This window comes from Phyllostomus hastatus, unplaced genomic scaffold (assembly GCF_019186645.2).
Source record: "Phyllostomus hastatus isolate PE091 unplaced genomic scaffold, TTU_PhHast_1.1 phas_contig_210, whole genome shotgun sequence".
In the NCBI taxonomy this organism is placed as follows: Eukaryota; Metazoa; Chordata; class Mammalia; order Chiroptera; family Phyllostomidae; genus Phyllostomus; species Phyllostomus hastatus.
The window spans coordinates 3,141,026-3,159,244 of NW_025333737.1; the positions used below are offsets into that span (position 1 = coordinate 3,141,026).

The 18,219-nt window shown below is 36.1% G+C and overlaps 1 protein-coding gene across 6 annotated transcripts in view; it reads right to left on the reverse strand.

Annotated features, from left to right (window-relative positions):
* The window catches only part of TAOK1 (TAO kinase 1), a 144,501-nt gene that overhangs the window by 48,379 nt on the left and 77,903 nt on the right, over nucleotides 1–18,219 (reverse strand). For 5 of the 6 annotated variants that reach the window (XM_045836986.1, XM_045836987.1, XM_045836988.1 and 2 more), the window contains 4 exons: nucleotides 17,110–17,155; nucleotides 16,414–16,510; nucleotides 13,982–14,095; nucleotides 11,272–11,363 (listed from right to left, as the gene is read on the reverse strand). In XM_045836986.1, coding sequence (XP_045692942.1) covers nucleotides 11,272–11,363; nucleotides 13,982–14,095; nucleotides 16,414–16,510; nucleotides 17,110–17,155 — 349 coding nt within the window. Of the gene's footprint in view, nucleotides 1–11,271; nucleotides 11,364–13,981; nucleotides 14,096–16,413; nucleotides 16,511–17,109; nucleotides 17,156–18,219 lie in introns of those variants that run through there. The other variant, XM_045836991.1, reaches the window with a different exon arrangement.

The window sequence follows — 18,219 nt, forward strand, 5'->3', positions numbered from 1 at the left end:
TTTAATCACTCATCTACTGATGGACACTTGGGCTGCTTACGTAACTTGGTGATTGTAAACAACACTGCAATGAACATAAAGATGCTTATGTTCTTTCGAATTAGTGTTTTGGGTTCCTTCAGATATATTCCTAGAAGTGAGATCGCTAGGTCGAAACGCAAATCCATTTTTAATTCTTTGAGGTATCTCCATAGTGCTTTCCATAGTGGGTGCACCAGTCTGCATTCCCACCAATAGTGCAAAAAGGTTCCCCTTTCTCCACATCATTGCCAGAATTTGTTGATTGTTGATATATTGATGATAGCCATCATGACAGGTGGGAGATGATATTTCCTTGTGGTTTTAATTTGTATCTCTGATGATTAGTCACATTGAGCATCTTTTCATATGTCTATTGGCCATCTGTATCTCCTCTTTGGAGAAGTGCCTGTTCAGGTCCTTTGCCCATTTTTTAATAGGGTTGTTTGTTGTTGTTTTTTGGTGTTGAGTTTTGTAAGTTCTTTATACATTTTGGGTATTAAGCCCTTATTGGATATATCGGCGAATATGTTCTCCCATTCTGTAGTCTTTTTATTTTGATGATTTCTTTTGCTGTGCATAAACTTTTCAGTTTTTTGTTGCCTATGTTTTCTTATACAATTTTTATCATTTCAGGTCTAAAATTTAAGTCTTTGATCCACTTTGAATTTATTCTTGGGTGTGGTGTAAGAAGGTGGTCTAGTTTCATTTTTCTGCATGTATCTGACCAATTTTCCCAACACCATTTATTAAATAATCTTTAGCCCATTGTATGTGCTTCTTTCCCCTGTTGAATATTAACCGACTATAAAGGTGCGAGTTTATTTCTGGGCTCTTTATTCTGTTCCATTGACCTATGTGTCTGTTTTTATGCCAGTACCAGGCTGTTTTGATTACTATGGCCTTACTGTGTAGTTCTGTATTAGATAACGTGATTCCTCCAACTTTTCTTCTTTCTCAGGGTGGCTGTTGCTATGAGTGCCCTTTTATGGTTCTATATAAATTTTTGAAATATTTGGTCTAGTTCTGTGAAATACGCCATTGGAAGCTTGCTAGGAATTGCATTGAATCTATAGATAGCTTTGGGTAGTATGGACATTTTAATGATGTTAATTCTTCCTATCCATGAACACGGTATGTGCTCCCACTTATTTGTAGCTTCTTCAATTTTTTCCTTCAGTGTCTTATAATTTTCTGAGTACAGATCTTTTATATACTTGGCTAAGTTTATTTCTAGGTATTTTATTCTTTCTGTAGCAATTGCGAATGGGATTATTTTGTTTCCCTTCCTGACAATTCATTATTGGTGTATAAAAATGCAACTGATTTTTGGATATTAATTTTGTATTCTGCTACTCTGCTGAATTCATTTATTAGTTCCAGTAGTTTCTTGGTGGAATCCTTGGGGTTCTCTATGTACAGTATAATGTCATGTGTAAATAATGACAGTTTTACTTCTTCCTTTCCAAACTGGATGCCTTTTATTTCTTCTTCTTGTCTGAATGTTGTGGCTAGGACTTCCAGTACTATGTTGAATGATAGAGGTGAAAGTGGATATCCCTGTCTTGTTTCTGATCTTAAGGGGAACTCTTTAGGTTTTGCTGATTGAGTTGAATCATATACTAACCTGATTCAAATTAAATTTTTAAAAAAGAGATCCTACTCATTATCTTGTACATGGCTCTCAAATGTATCTATAACTATGGGCTGCTTCTGTAAAATTAAATTTTGAGTTGACTTTTTTGCATGGTGTAAAACAGTGATCCAATTTTCCCATTACTATTTATTGAAGACGCAATCCTTTCCCCATTGTGGATCCTTACTTAGCTCCTTTTGTCATGAATTGAGCATATATTTGTGGGTTTATTTTGGGGTTCTCTATTCTGTCCCATTGATCTATGTTTCTGTTTTAATGCCAACACCACACTGTTTTGATTACTACAGTTTTCAAATGTAGTTTTATATCCAGAAATATGATACCTCTAGCTTTGTACTTCCTTCTCAAGATTGCTCTGGCTATTACAGACATTTTGTGGTTCTACAGATATTTTAGGATTGTTCATTCTATTTCTGTAAAAATGCCACTGAAATTTTGATAGGAAGGGCATTGAATCTAAAGATTGCTTTGGATAGTATGGACATTTTAACAATTTTAATTCCTCCACTCTATGAGCACAGAATACCTTTCCATTTATTTGTGTCTTCCTCAATTTCTTTCATCAAAATCTTATAGTTTGAGTACACATCTTTTTTTTTTAAGATTTTATTTATTTTTTAGGGGGGAGAGAGAGGGAGGGAGGGAGAGAGAGAGAGAGAGAGAGAGAGAGAGAGAGAGAGAGAGAGACATCAATGTGTGGTTGCTGGGGGTTATGGCCTGCAACCCAGGAATGTACCCCAGCTGGGAATCGAACCTGGGACACTTTGGTTCCCAGCCTGTGCTCAATCCACTGAGCTATGACAGCCAGGGCCGAGTACACATCTTTGACCTCCTTGGTTAAACTTATTCCTAGGCATTTAATTCTATTTGATGTGACTGTAAATGGGACTGTTTTCTTAACTTTTCTTTGTGATAGTTTGTTCTTAGTGTATAAAAATCCAATTATTTTTGTCTATTGACCAGCTTGAACTTCTCATTGAATAAAAGCAGCAAGAGTGAGCATCCTTGTCTTGTTCCTGATCTTAGAAGAAAACCTTTTAGCTTTTCACCATTGAGTAAGATCTTTGCTGTGGGCTTGTCATATACAGCTTTTACTATCTTTAGGTACATTTCCTCTATAGCTAGTTTGTTAAGATTTTTTTTATCATAAATGGATGCTGAATTTTGTCAAATGCTTGTTCTGCATCTATTAAGACGATCATAAGATTTTTATCATTCATTTTGTTAGTGATGTATCACACTGACTCATTTGCAAATGCTTAACCATCATCCTTCCATCCCTGAATAAGTCCCACTTGATTGTGTTGTATGATCCTTTCAATGTATTGTTAAATTCAGGTTGCAAACATTTCGTTGAGGATTTTTGCATATATGTTAATCAGATATACTGGCCTATTATTTTCTTTTCTTGTACTGTCTTTTGTATGGTTTTGGTATCAGGGTAATGCTGGCAGCGTAAAATGAGATTGCAAGTGTTCCCTCTTCTATTTTTTGGGAGAGTTTGAGAAGGGTTAATATTAATTCTTTAAATGTTGGTAGAGTTCACAAATGAAGCTATTTGGTCCTAGACTTGTGTTTGTTGGGAGGTTTTCCATTACTAATTCAATCTCCTTACTAGCAACTGGTCTGTTCACATTTTCTATTTCTTCATGACTCAGTCTTGGTAGACATTCGGTCTAGCTATATGTTTCTAGGAATTCATCCATTTCTCCTAGGTAATCCAATTTGTTGGTGTATAATTGTTTGTAAGTACAGTTGACTCTAGAACAACATGGGTTTAAACAGTGAGGGTCCACTTAAACACCAACTATTTTCAATAAATATATTAGAAAATTTTTTGGAGATATTCTTACTACTGTGAAACAATTATATCAATCACACTAGGCTAACATAAAACAATTATATTGCTTATTCCTTGTTATTGATGCATGAAACATTACATAGGAATTTTTTTTCACATTATCTTTCCATTTTTGATACCCAATATTACTAATGTATAGAACATCAATGGTGTTCTGTATCATATTAGACAATATTGATGTAGGTACTGAGAGACAATTCACCTTGTAAACAGACAACATAAACCTAAAGTATAAATATAGTACAGTACTGTAAATGTATTTTCTCTTACAATTTAAAAAATTTTCCTTTCTCTAGCTTACTTTATTGTAAAAATCCAATATATAATACATATAACATAACATATAAAATATGTTGACTGTTTCCATTATTGGTAAGGCTTATAGTCACCAATAAGCTATTACTAATTAAGTTTTGGGGGAGTCTAAAGCTATACATGAATTTGACTATGCAGTGGTCAGCTCTCCTAAACCCCACATTGTTCAAGGGGTCAACTGTAGTCTTTATGATCCCTTGTATTTTTGTGGTGTCATTTGTAATCTCTTTTATTTGCCATTATATTTACTTCAGCCATTACTACTTTTTTCCTTGGTTATGAGTCTAGCTAAAGATTTGTCAGTTTTATTTTTTCAAAACACCAGTTCTTCATTTCACTTATCTTTTCTAATCATTTTACTTTGTATTTCAATTATTTCCATTGTTATCTGTGTTATTTCCTCCCATCTACCAATTTTGGGCTTAATTCTTCTTTTCCTAGTTCCTTGAGGTGTAAAATTAGGTCCTTTGATCTCTTTATTTCTTAATGTAGGCACTTATCACTATGAACTTCCCTGTTAGAATTGCTTTGGTACATCTCATGCATTCTGGATGTTGTATTCCATTTTCATGTCTTCAGAGATGCTTTTATTTCCCTCTATCCTTTGATCCACTGGTTGGTTGGTCAACAGCAAGGGGTGTTTTTTTTGCCCCCCTTCCTCCCCTTTTGGGGGGCCACAGCCCCATCTCCAGTTCCTCTCCTTGTTTGAAGGATCCTTTGGAGGTCCCCATCACCATCCCATTTTACATACCTGCTGGTTCCCAGTACAGTGGTGGTAGCAATGGTTGACAATCCTATGAGCTGGCCCAAATGCTTTGAGACTTGGCCCTCAACTTCCACTCAGCTCCAACCAGGGGACCTGCCTGCCCAGCAAGGACCTAGGGATCTGGGAACAATGTCTTAACCCTGGGCCTCTCAACAGGTAGAGCCCCTCCCCTCCAGGTGACCCTGCCCCTACCCAAAATGTCTTGACTTGCATCAGGTCCTCACAGGCTCCCATACGCATATTATGGCCTCATGGCCTCAGGGAAGAAGGGCTTCAAGACTCTTCCTATAGCCCCCAGATCCCACTTCCTGCCCCAGATCCCACTGTCTAGTCCCCAAGCTCAGGGCTGGGCTCCAGCTGTTGAAACAACATCCCACAACAACTGCCCACATCACAACACCTCGCAACTCCCCTCCCCCCAACCTACAACACAATACTCCCAACACCTCCCTCCCACAAACAACACACATAGGAAATGTTTTCTGCAACCAGTGCCTCTCTAGGAGCAGCTGGAGGCTGAAACTCGTTGCCATTAATCCTGAGCCAGATGGTCCTGGTATTGAGGTAAGGGAAGAGAGGGGACCCTGGAGCTAAGCGCTGGAGAGGCTGAGGCAGTTTGAGCCTATGTCCTAGGTCTCCCTCTACCCAGGGGTCTGTTTGTACTTCTTTAGGACTGTGCCCTGTCACTGACTGTAGCCAAGGGTGAGGTGACAAGTGAAACCAAGGCAAGTGTGAAGGAACCATGCTTCCCTCACCAGCATGGATGACTCTAGCTACCCTCCACTTTCAGGCCTCAGGGTCATCTCCACTTTCAGGTCTCAGGTCATCTCCAGGTCTTGTAGCTCAGCAACCTGGAGGGACCCCCCCTCTCTTTGGGCTCATTGAGACTCCAGACTCTGGGACACCCTTCCTGTAATTACACTCCCTCCCCTCCACTCTCCTCTACTGATATGTTCACCCCTACTCCTCCTGGCTCCCTCCTCTCAGTAGCATGTTGTTTAATCTGCATATATGTATGAATTGCCCAGTTTTCCTCTTGTAATTAATTTTAACTTTTGTACCACTGTGGTCAGCAAAGATGCTTGATATGATTTCAGTCTTCTTAAATTTATTAAGACTTCTTTTGTGGCTTAACATATGATCTATCTTGGAGAATGTCCCAAGTACACTCCAGAAGAATGTATATTCTGTTGCTTTTAGCTGAATTATCCTGCATGTCTATCAATGTCAATCAGGTCTAACATGGCAGTTAGGGCCAATGTTTTCATACTGATTTTCTAGATGATCTATTGATTGATGAAAGCAGGGTATTAAAGTCCACTATTACTATTATGTTGCTGTCTATTTCTCTCTTTAGGTTTGTTAATATTACTTTATATATTGAAGTGCTCCTATGTTGGGTGCACAAACATTAACAGATGTTTTATCTTCTTGTTGGATTTACCTCCTTATTATTATGTAATGCCCTTCTTTGTCTCTTATTAGTCTTTGTTTTTAAGTCCATTTGCCTGATATAAATATAGCTGCCCTAACTTTTTTTTTTGGTTTCCATTTGCATGAAGTATCTTTTTCCATCCCTTCACTTTTCAGTCTGTGTGTATTTTTACATCTGAAGTGAGTCTCTCATAGGCCTCATATAGATTAGTCTTTTTTAAAATATATTTTATTGATTATGCTACTACATTTGTCCCATTTCCCCCCTTCCCTCCCTTCCACCCTGTACCCCCTCTCCCACCCACGTTCCCCCCCTTTAGTTCACGTCCATGTGTCATTCTTATGAGTTCTTTAGCTTCTACCTTTCCCGTACTATTCTTGCCCTCCCCCTATCTATTTTCAACCTACATTCTATGCTACTTATTCTCTATACCTTTTCCCCCCCTCCCCTCCTCCCACCCCCCCCCCTGCTGCTAGCCCTCCATGTGCCCTCCATTTCTGTGGTTCTGTTCCTGTTCTAGTTGTTTGCTTAGTTTCTTTTGGTTTTGCTTTAGGTGTGGTTGTTAATAATTTTGAGTTTGCTGTCATTTTACTATACATGTCTTTTCTTTATCTTCTTTTCTTAGATAAGTCCCTTTAAGATTTCATAAAATAAGGGCTTGGTGATGATGAACTCCTTTAATTTGACCTTATTTGAAAAGCACTTTATCTTCCCTTCCATTCTAAATGAGAGCTTTGCTGGATAGAGCAATCTGGGATGTAGGTCCTTGTCTTTCATGACTTGGAATATTTCTTTCCAGCCCCTTCTTGCCTGTAAGGTCTCTTCTGAGAAATCAGCTGACAGTCTGATGGGAACTCCTTTGTAGGTGACTGTCCCCTTATCTCTTGCTGCTTCTAGGATGCTCTCCTTCATTTTTACCTCGGCTAATGTAATTATGATGTGCCTTGGCGTGTTTCTTCTTGGGTCCAACTTCTTTGGGGCTCTCTGAGCTTCTTGGATTTCTTGGAAGACTGTTCCCTTTGCCAGATTGGGGAAGTTCTCCTTTATTACTTGTTCAAATAACTTTTCCAGTTGTTGCTCCTCCCCTTCTGGTACCCCTATAATTCGAATGTTGGAACGTTTAAAGGTGTCCTGGATGCTCCCAAGGTTCTCCTCGATTTTTTGAATTCTTATTTCATTATGCTTTCCTGCTTGATTGATTCTATCTTCCTTCTGGTCCACTGTATTGTTTTGAGACTCAGATCCCTTCCTGTCTCTATTGGCTCTCCTCCCTGCATCTTCCTGCATCTCTTTTATGGTAACCTGCATCCTTTCATCTAAATTGCACCCAAAATCAACCAATTACGTGAGCTTTCTGATCACCAGCATTTTGAACTGTGCATCTGATAGATTGGCTATTTCTTGGTCGCTCAAAAGGATGAGTCCTGGGGGACTGATCTGCTGTGTTGTACACATATCTTATGTCTTTCCCTGTCTCTCCTATTTTTTTTTCGGTCTGGTCGCTCTTGTTACGGTGGGGGGCGGAGCCTTAGGTGTTCACCGGGGCTGGGCGCCCCAGTCGCTAGATTGTGACGTTATATGTGGGGGCCGGAGCGGGGACAGGAGGGAATCAATGGCGGCAGTTCAGTTCTCCTGGGCCCAGACCCTTCCCCAGGATCCTGGGCTGCGAGCTCTGCCCTGGTCCACAATCGCTGCCCCACTGGGTCCGGCAGCCGCAGCTTGTGGACTCAGGGATCACCGCTGCGTTCTTGCGCCCCGGATGGCTGTCGCGCCAATTCCGCGCCAAACTTTCCCCAACCTCCGCGCGCCACCGACCCGCGCCCACTCGGCTCGTGGTCTCCTACCAGTCTGGATGTACGGGTCTACTTCAACTTCTTGGCTGTCCGACTTCCATTCAGATAAATCCTCTATCAGTTCTGTGTGTTATGCTGACCGTACTTTATTGTTGTTCTAATCTTGGTTGTGCGAGGAGGTACGGTGCGTCCACCTATTTCTCCATCTTGCCGGAAGTCTCAGATTAGTCGTATTTTTAAAAAAATCCATTCAGCCACTCTGTCTTCTGATTGAAGAATTTAGTCCACTTATAATTTAAGTTATTAACAGACATGTACTTATTGCTGTTTTGGTCACTGACTTCTAATTCCTTTGTTGTTTCTTTCTTTAGCTCTCTTCCTTTGCAATTTGATGATTTTCTGTAGTGGTATGCTTACATTCCTTTCTCTTTCTCTTTTGTATATTGACTACAGGTTTTTGTTTATATAAAACAACTTGTATTTTAACAGTTTTTTAGAGAGAGAGGAAGGGAAGGAGAACGAGAGGGAGAGAAACACTGTTATGGGAGAGAGAAACAGTTGCCTATCACACGCCCTTAACTGGAGACCCAGGCATGTGCCCCGACTGGGAATCAAACTGGCGATGTTATGGTTCACAGGTGGCACCCAATCCACTGAGCTGCACCAGCCAGGACTATTTTAATTGCCTTTTAAATTCATAACAACTAGAGCAGAACAAATTTTAAAGCTTACATATTTACTCCCCACAACCTCCCTTGTTTTTGTTGTCACAATTTATATCTTTATATTCTGTGTATCCATTTAAAAATTATTGCTATAGTTATTTTCATTTATTTTCTTTATAGTCCTTTATATACCTCTGAAATACCCTCAACATACAGGATGGGACAAAAGTAGGTTTACAGTTGTTGGTATATAAAATAATAGAATAATCAATAAATAATAATACAAAAATAAAATGTGTCATGCATACAGCCTGAAAAAAAAATCCAACAAATTAGGGATCTTTTTCATCAAATTGTAAACAAATATAAAAACTAGCCTATGAAAAATCCTGCACTTTAAGATTTCTTGGTTGTAAGACATAACCAAGTTATTTTAACCTTTATGATAACAAAATATGAGTGAGTCATAATTATTTAGGTCTATATTTGTCAAAAATAAGGATAGTACAATTGATTTAAGTTTGTTCTCTCACCTATAAGAAAATAATATGCTTTATTCATTATCTCTGATTTAAAGTAGAAGAACATATAACAGATACATTTCTCAAGACTGCAAATCTAATTTGCAATGAAAATCATGCCTCTGACCTGTATTGTCTAACAGGGCAGCCACTAGCCACATGTGACCATTTAAATACCAACTTTTTAAAAAGAAATATAATTTAAAATGTAGTTCCTCAGTTGCACTAACATTTCCAGTGCTCAAAAGCCATGCAGACACAGAACATTTCTATCATTACAGGAAGTTTTATTGGCCTGTGCTACCCCTAGACCCTCCCCCTGGAACCAGAATCAGTCTTAAAATATAGTTCCTGACTTAGTACTTCACAATTCAAAACATTTAGAAGTAAAATCTTAAAAAGGAATTATGACAAACTATTTAAAAAGTTGAAGATGACAAATGTATGCCTAAAACTCTAGTGTCTCATTCATTTAAAATTATATACAGGTAGTCACATCTTCTGAAGTTACTTTGTTATATAAGTCTATTTTATGAACTATAATAAAAAGCTAGAAAAAGAAAGAAGTCATTTCGCCCTGGCTGGTGTGGCTCAGTGGATTGAGTGCAGGCCTGCAAACCAAAGGGTTGCTGGTTTGATTCCTAGTCAGGGCACATGCCTGGGTTGCGGGAGAGGTACCAAGTTGGGGGCACATGAGGAGCAGCCACACACTGATGTTTTTCTCCCTCTCTTTAAAAAAAGAAAGAAGTCATTTCACAGAAACTGCATAGATAGTTTCTTTCTGAGCAGTACAATGAGCTAATTAATACTTTCTATAAGTAAATACTAAAATATGTCAATGATATCTGACAAGACCATTATTAATGCCATTTCACTATGACCAAGGGGTAGAGAATGTAAAAATATTCCATGGGCAGAGTATATTAACCGGTGTCTCTATATTTAATTAATTGTATCTACCAGTAAGAAAAAGAATCAAGGGTATGGGAATAAAGTTCACAGCACTTAAAGATATATTTAAATGAAAGAAACACATTATAAACCTCAAATTGAGACCAAGAGATCAGAAGAGAATGACACTGTGACAGTCTCTAAACCCATTTTCTGATGTTGTCAAATTTAAAATAAATATAATATAGAGCCTGAGGCAACGGTTAATGTAGGGATTCCAGAAAAAGCAAAAATATTTAAAGGTTATTTTGGAAAAATATTAGATTGAAAGATAGAAACAGTCCAGTTGTAATGGAAATTATGATATTCATCTACTATGTAGTGATAAGCAAGCTTTACTTTTATTTTTTACCTCAATTTCTCTATTCACTTGTTTTAGAAAACTACTAACAAACCCAGATTGATAATGATTTATCAAAATAACACATGGATTATTCGCACCCTTAAAATTTATTTATTTATTTATTTGGGCAGGGGAAGGGAGAAAGAGAGGGAGAGAAACATCAATGTGTGGTTGCCTCTCACACACCCCCCTCCTGGGGACCTGGCCCACAACTCAGGCACGTGCCCTGACTGGGAATTGAACTGGTGACCCTTTGGTTTGCAGGCCCACACTCAATCCACTGAGCTACACCAGCCAGGGCTGGAATATTCTTGTAAGAAGAAAACAAGGAAAGGATATTGGGCTGATGGGAGGGGTGGAGAAGTATGGGGAATCGAAAGCAAGATGTTCATCATCTTTAATTACAGTGACAGTTCAATTACCCACCTGGCTCCCTTAAAGTGGGAATGTTAGTCAAGTTATGATGGCCCACTGCCTTAAGCATAGTTCCATTTATGGGCAACAAAATAAAATGTGTGTATAAAAGCAGCAACACATTACATACAGTACGATATGCCGCCTGGCATCAAATACTCATACCCAATTCAAGGTCATAAGTATCCTAGGTAGAGGTAAATAATTTATGAATGCTTTAGAGACTTTCCACAGATGGTAAGTCTAGTAGTTATATACATATGCTAGGTGTTTAACAGTCATAATGTTAGATGTAGGTATTTCAAACATAATACCATAGTGGAAAATGATTTTAGACCTAATTTAATGGAGCAAATATAATATACTTAACCTAAAATGTATGAAAATTAACAGGTCACCAAAGTAAAAACTTAAATAAATGTACTGTTTCCCTTAGTAACTGACACAAAAGATAAAAACCTGTAATTTCATACAGAAAATGAGGTAAGACATTGATTATATCTTACTTCTTAGTAATAAAAAGAATGCTTACCTAGTTCAATACATGTTATTCCAAGAGACCATACATCTACTTTGCCATCATACTGTCCTTCATCCATGGCTAAAATTACTTCTGGGGCCATCCTAAAACATAAAATATCATTTAAATTTAAGTAAAAATCATGTATACCATTCATTAAAATATAATCACTATCTACATGGAGAATACTTATGTGAATTGCAGACAGTATTTTGGACATATAAATTTTTATAATGAGAAAAAAATGCATTACACTGCGAGGTGAGTATTTACCACTGCACAGATAGTGTGAGACTCATTCTCACTGTCATGATCATATAACATCCATCCTAAAGGAATGATGCCAGAGTGCAGGGTTGTATTCTGCACTTCAAGTTTGAAGATTCTAATATTGTATATCCTTCAGGCCAGTGGTGATCTCTGGGTCCCTTTACAAATGTCTAATTTATATTAGCAATATCAAATTCCATCATTGGCAGTGAATATCAACAGTTATTTTCCTTGAAATTACAAACTCCATTTATTTCAGAAAATATATGTCACAATAACCAGCACTAAATAACCGTAGTTTGCCAGTCTTTCTTTCAAATAAAAATAGTGCTTTGTGATAAAAGTGGCTAGGGAAGGTCACAAATAAAACAATCAAATAATAATCAATCTTACATGTCTTGGTTATAAAATGAAATATTATTCATATCTTCACCTACAGTCTAACATTTTTAATGGTATTTTAATCTTACACTTCATTTGCATTTAGAGTTAAGCACAGATAGATACTTAAAATACCTGCTGACTTTTTCAATAAGCTTGTCGCCAGGTGCCCCGTGTGTGTGTGTACATATGCAAAGACATACAAATATGTGCCTACTTACTATGTTCCAAATACACCACATACAAATTAACAGATATGTAATTAAAATACACTTTCAATTGTTAATAATAGTGTGTTTCCAATGTGTTCTTTAAGATGCTGAACTAAGTTTGGAAAATTACAAAGTTAAATTTTTTTATTGTACAACTTTCCAGGACCTTTTAAATATCTAATATTCATCATTAACTTCTAAAAAGGAGAACCATTAAGAAATATTATTTGCTCACAGAACCCGTTTTGTATAGAAGGGAGGGAGATTCTATTTAAACTAGGGTCCCCATAAAAAATGTTTGTTCTTCTAGAGCAGTGGTCTTCAATATTTTTTTATTTATTTACCTCCAAAGAATTTATAAAAACTATGTTTTTCCCTTGAACATTTTTGAATTTATATCTAAATTTTATAAACTTAATAGATGCAAAAGATATAATGCACAGCACACACTATACTGTATATGTATGTGCTCTAAAGATATTTAAAACTTAGAGCTTCAGAGTTAGCTCCATTTATCAAACACCACTATGTAACTTAATTGACAAAGCCAGTCTTCATGGTCATATCAATTAGTCAAATCAGAATAATTTCTGTCAGAAAAAGCCTGACTTCATTTCCCAATATAAATAACATGTTAACATGACTCCATGGCAACTATCTCAGTTAAGAATTCTACTTTAGAAAAAAAAAAGGGAGGGAAGATAATTGGGGATAAAGAAAGAGCAAGGGCCCTGGCTGGCGAAGCTCAGTGGATTGAGCGCGGGCTGCGAACCAAAGCATTGCAGGTTCAGTTCCCAGTCAGAGCACATGCCTGGGTTGCCGGCTACGGCCCCCAGCAACCGCACATTGATGATTCTCTCTCTCTTTCTCCCTCCCTTCCCTCTCTAAAAATAAAATTAAATTAAAAAATAAAATCTTTAAAAAAACGTAAATGTTCTTCTTAAAAAAAAAAAAGAGCAAGGAATAGGAAGGGAGATGACAGGAAAGGCACAAAGCCTTACTAAGAGTGTGTGTCCTGACTCTTCGATACTTCTCATAGATGCTATATATTCTGAAATTGTCCCTCTGGTTTTGCTTTGAGGCTTTTATATCCCAGAGCAATGTATCATGGTAATGTTGTGGATGGGTAAAAAGCCTTTGAAAGGTCTGTGGGGAAAAAAGATGTAGTGGATCTAAGAACACTCTCAGTATACAGAGAGAAAGAGGACACATATGAATAGTTGAAGATCTGGAAAATTATTCCCTTTAAATTTGCTGACATTAATATACTGAATTATTTGTGGTTAAAATTACATGATGTCTAGAATTTGCTTCAAAATAACTGAGGGATGGAGGAGAAGCAGAGAGGAGTGAGTGCATAGGGTGGGAATAACCATGGGATAATGGTGTTGGGATGAATGATTGGCATGTGAGGCTTTATTATACTCTTATTGACTTTTATGTGTATGTGAAGTCTCCATAATAACATGAAAAATCCTCAAAACTCCAAATTAGCTATCAGTCTTGAGGTACTTAGTATGAAGATCATTGATATGTAGAATAAACCTAAAGAAAACACCAATTTCCACTTAGCATTTCTATCTACTCCCTACTTCAATTTTTATTGAATTTTTTCAATCCCATAGCCAATATATAATGCAGACAATAAGAAAATGTGAAGGCGTGGGAAGGAAGGAATGAAAAAATAAGGGATGCAAGGGCAGCACTCCAAATCTGTACTTGAAATTAACTATAATGCTTAAAGTTAAAAATGTCCAAAATAGCACTGTATTTCCAGGGAAAAAGACATGTAAAAAAAGTACAACCACACATTACCTATTTCAGCTGTGAGGATCATTACCAGATAGGATTATACTTACCAATATGGCGTTCCCACAAAAGAATTGGCAGGAGATGCCATGGAAGCAGATCCAAAGTCAGCAAGTTTCACCTGGCCTGGTTCTGTCAGAAGAATATTTCCTGCTTTGATATCTCTGGGTTTAAGGAACACAGAAAATTATTTCTTTTTCTTTCATTAGATTATGTTGAAAATGATAAAAATCAAATAAAATTTTGTAAAGTAGGCAGAGAGAAATCAAAACAATGAAGTTCTAGTATGATCTCTCAATTGGGACAGTAAGAATTAAGATCCAAATTAGAAGACAAAAAATACACATAAATATATAGGAATAATTTTCTAAAAGAGAAGACAAAATAGCAGTGAAAACAAAAGATAGACTATCAGGCAACTGGAGCATTTAGCCTATATTTGAGTTCTTGTTTACTGGTACAAATAATGGCTTTAAAAATAGAATTTAAGTAGATAATAAGTAGCTGACCACTTCTGCATAAATGCAAAATTTCTGAGTACCTTGCTTAATGTAAAAAAACAAAACAAAACAAAACCCATGCCCAAATTCTCATTATTTAATTTTTAAAAATTTGAAATTTAAGTATAGTTGTTATGCAATCTTATATTGGTTTATTAGTTTCAGGTGTATAATATAGTGACTTGACATTTTTATAACTTACAGTGTGATCACCCAACTATTTCTAGTAATCACCTGTCATTGTGCCAATTTATCACAATATTATTGATTATATTCCTCTTCCTCTTTTCACCCAGTCTCCCACCTCCTCCTTTCCGGTAAGCATCTCTTTGGTTGCTGTGTCTGTTTTTTTTGTTTTAGATTCCACATATAAGTGAAACCATACAGTATTTATCTTTCTCTGCCTCACTTATTTCACTTAGCATAATACTCTCTGACCCATCCATGTTGTTGCAAATATGCCCCTGATTTCTAAAAAAGGATTATTTATATCATTTCCAAAGCTTGGCATAATTCACCTAACATAATATGAAATGAAAACTGATATATAAGAATAATGTAATATCAATGATCCCAAATTTACTTTCAAGCTTTCCTAAGTAGACAAACATACCATACACACAAACCAAGAAAATTATGGATATTTACACAAGACTGTATGTCCAATAGATACCATAATATACACTTAAACTTTCACAAAAGAAAAACTTTATTTCTAAGCACTTGTCAATTCTTACTACAGTACTGTAATGGACATAATAGTGAATTTATTGTCCCTCCATTTGGTCTTTTTTTTTTTTTTTAATGGAGAGGTGCTTTGAAGTTGAAAAGATCTTAGGTTCTAATTCCATCTTTTCCATATACTTACTACCATGTGGCTTTGTCTTGGACCTTACTATCCTCACCTAAAAAAATGGTAATTCATGAACTCAAAATGATTTTATTATATAGTTTAATATGTATTGCCTGGTTCACATACATAATCAAAAAATGTTAATTTCCTTCTGAAACAGGCAAAACCAATACAATGCTAAATATGCATTATAAAATGGTTTGATTTTAAAGTTACTATCTATTATCATCAATTATCAAGGGTTAATATTCAAAAGGATTAAAAGTGTTAAGTAGCCTTCATATGTCCATGTTATGGAATCAATGGAACAAATCTGGCATCATCAGTTACCAGGAAGACAAAATATCTAGGATTAGTGCAGTTTAATCTATCTGGCTTTATAAGCTTAGGGAAATTAGTCTCAAATTGGTGTACTAGTTTCTTATCTATAAAATAAAAAAAAAGAAATACATAATTCCTAATGTCCTCTCCAGTTTGCAAATTAAATAATTCTGTAATTAAATTTCTACCCCAAATCTATAAAGTGCATATACTTCAAAAAGCCCAGCAGCATGTGTAGACAAAGATAAAAATTATACAGATCAATGTATTAGTATGTTCTTTTTTTTTTTTAAGATTTTATTTTTATTTACCCTGGCTGGCGTAGCTCAGTGGATTGAGCACGGGCTGCGAACCAAAGTGTCGCAGGTTCGATACCTAGTCAGGGCACATGCCTGGGTTGCCGGCCACGGCCCCCAGCAAAAAATAAATAAATAAATTCTTAAAAAAAAAAAAAAGATTTTATTTATATTTATTTTTAGAGAGGGAAGGGAGGGAGAAAGAGAGAGAGAGAAACATCAATGTGCGGTTGCTGGGGGCCGTGGCCGGCAACCCAGGCATGTGGCCTGACTGGGAATCGAACCTGCGACACTTTGGTTCGCAGCCCGTGCTCAATCCACTGAGCTATGCCAGCCAGGGCTAGTATGTTCTTTTTAAGGCATGGACAATCTAAAAGAGATGAGTTCATAAGATTTTGAAATGCTTTTGTTTGGGTATAACCGATAAAAATTTCAAGGTTAATGAATTCTGGGATTGATATATGCAGCAAACCATTTGCCTGTTAATATATAATAATTTTCAACTTACTTACCTATGAATCATAGTATGAGAATGTAAGTAGGCTAATCCCTGGAGAGCACCATGTGTAATCGCTGCTATTTCCAATTCTTGTAATGGCTTTTTGTGAACTTAAAATAAGAATTTATTTGAAAATCATTACTATATAGAACATCTTGTTTAAAGTAATAAACATACATATCTGATATATACAGGGCAATTTTTAAACACTAACATTAAGTAACAAGGGGTTTGCCTCCCAAGATACAAAACAAGGCTATTGAATGTTGTGACTAGTATCAATTGTGCCTTGCTGTTGAAGTAGAGGTTACAGCCAATATTCCTCCAAGATAATAACGTTTAACAATTATTTGGTGACAATAAAAACAAAAAAGAAGTTTTCCCTTTATTCTCACATATTTTCATTCTTAACCAAAGGAACAGATCAAGCTGAATGCAAGGAATACAGAATGATGCTCCTTAAGGGTGTTAACCCTTAAGGGTTGGTTAATGAGAAAAGGCATTCTTTTCTTATTATGAGAAAAAAATGCACTTGTTATGCTACTACATAACATTAAGTGAGGATAGTGCACACCATGCTGAGAATCTATTGTAGAAAAGGTTAAGGTTGTCACTCTTTTGGTAGGTTTTTACATTATTCAAGAAATCTCTTACTGAATCCTCATTTTGCTAATACTTTTTTTCCCTTTAATAATGAAAGAAAACCTACCTTCCAGTAAATCTGAAGCAGATCCTAAACAATATTCCATTACAAGCTATATGGGAAGAAATATTATAAAAGCATTAAAATATATTATTGAAAAGATTTTATTTGAGATCATATAAATTCACCAAGGAGATCAAGAAGATAGTTTGAAGTAAAACAAACTCTAGTAATTTTTTACCTTAAAAAACAAATATTTATGTAGTTAGCAATTTGTTAAATGCATAAATGCACATATAAAGTTAAGCCAATATACATTAATCTTTTGTAATACCAATATATAATCACTTACAGAAGATCTGTATTTCATAGATAATCACTAAAGTTATGAAGGAATATGCATAGTTTATTACTATTAATCTAGAGTAGAAATATTGATTGTTAGGAAGCAAAAAACTGTCCTCTGGGACTATATGCACACAGCTTAGGTTATTTAGAGTTTCAAGTTTCATTTAGAGCAAACACAGAGTACCTTCTATATGCCAGGTATTTTATATATATTAACTAATTTAATCCTCACAACCACCTTATGGGGTAGGCCCTATTATTTCCTTGTTTTACAGATAGAAAACCTTGAGAAACAGAGAAGTAACCAGCCCAATGTCACTTCTTTTTCTTTAACCAGAGCCTCCAGTTTAGAAGTATCACCACAACAACCATCAAAATCAAACTGGATAAAAATGCAACAAACATTACAAATCTAAATCTAACTTCAGTACATTGAAATGATAATTAGCTATGGCTTCTTAATTATTCAAAATAAAGGGTCATTCCTGTTTAAGGAAAATGTAGCCTTTCTCCCAAGAGACAGTTATTATCCTTATGCCATTGCAGGATCACTAACCTATCACCTCAGTGGTAATAGGGTAAAATTAATCTCCACTTCTTGTAATAAAGTGTCTCAGTTCTCTACCTTTAGTATTATTACTAAGCTAAGGAATCACAATCAATTTAAATTTCACCAAGACTTCACCAAGAACTTTATGGTAAAACAGAATATAATATATTTATGTCAAAAAGATGTAGTAACTTCCATCCTTGAGTAATGTAATTGTTTTCACAATGTTTGGGAAAATATTTAGTAGTTTGGTAAACTACTAAAAATGTCAGAGGACA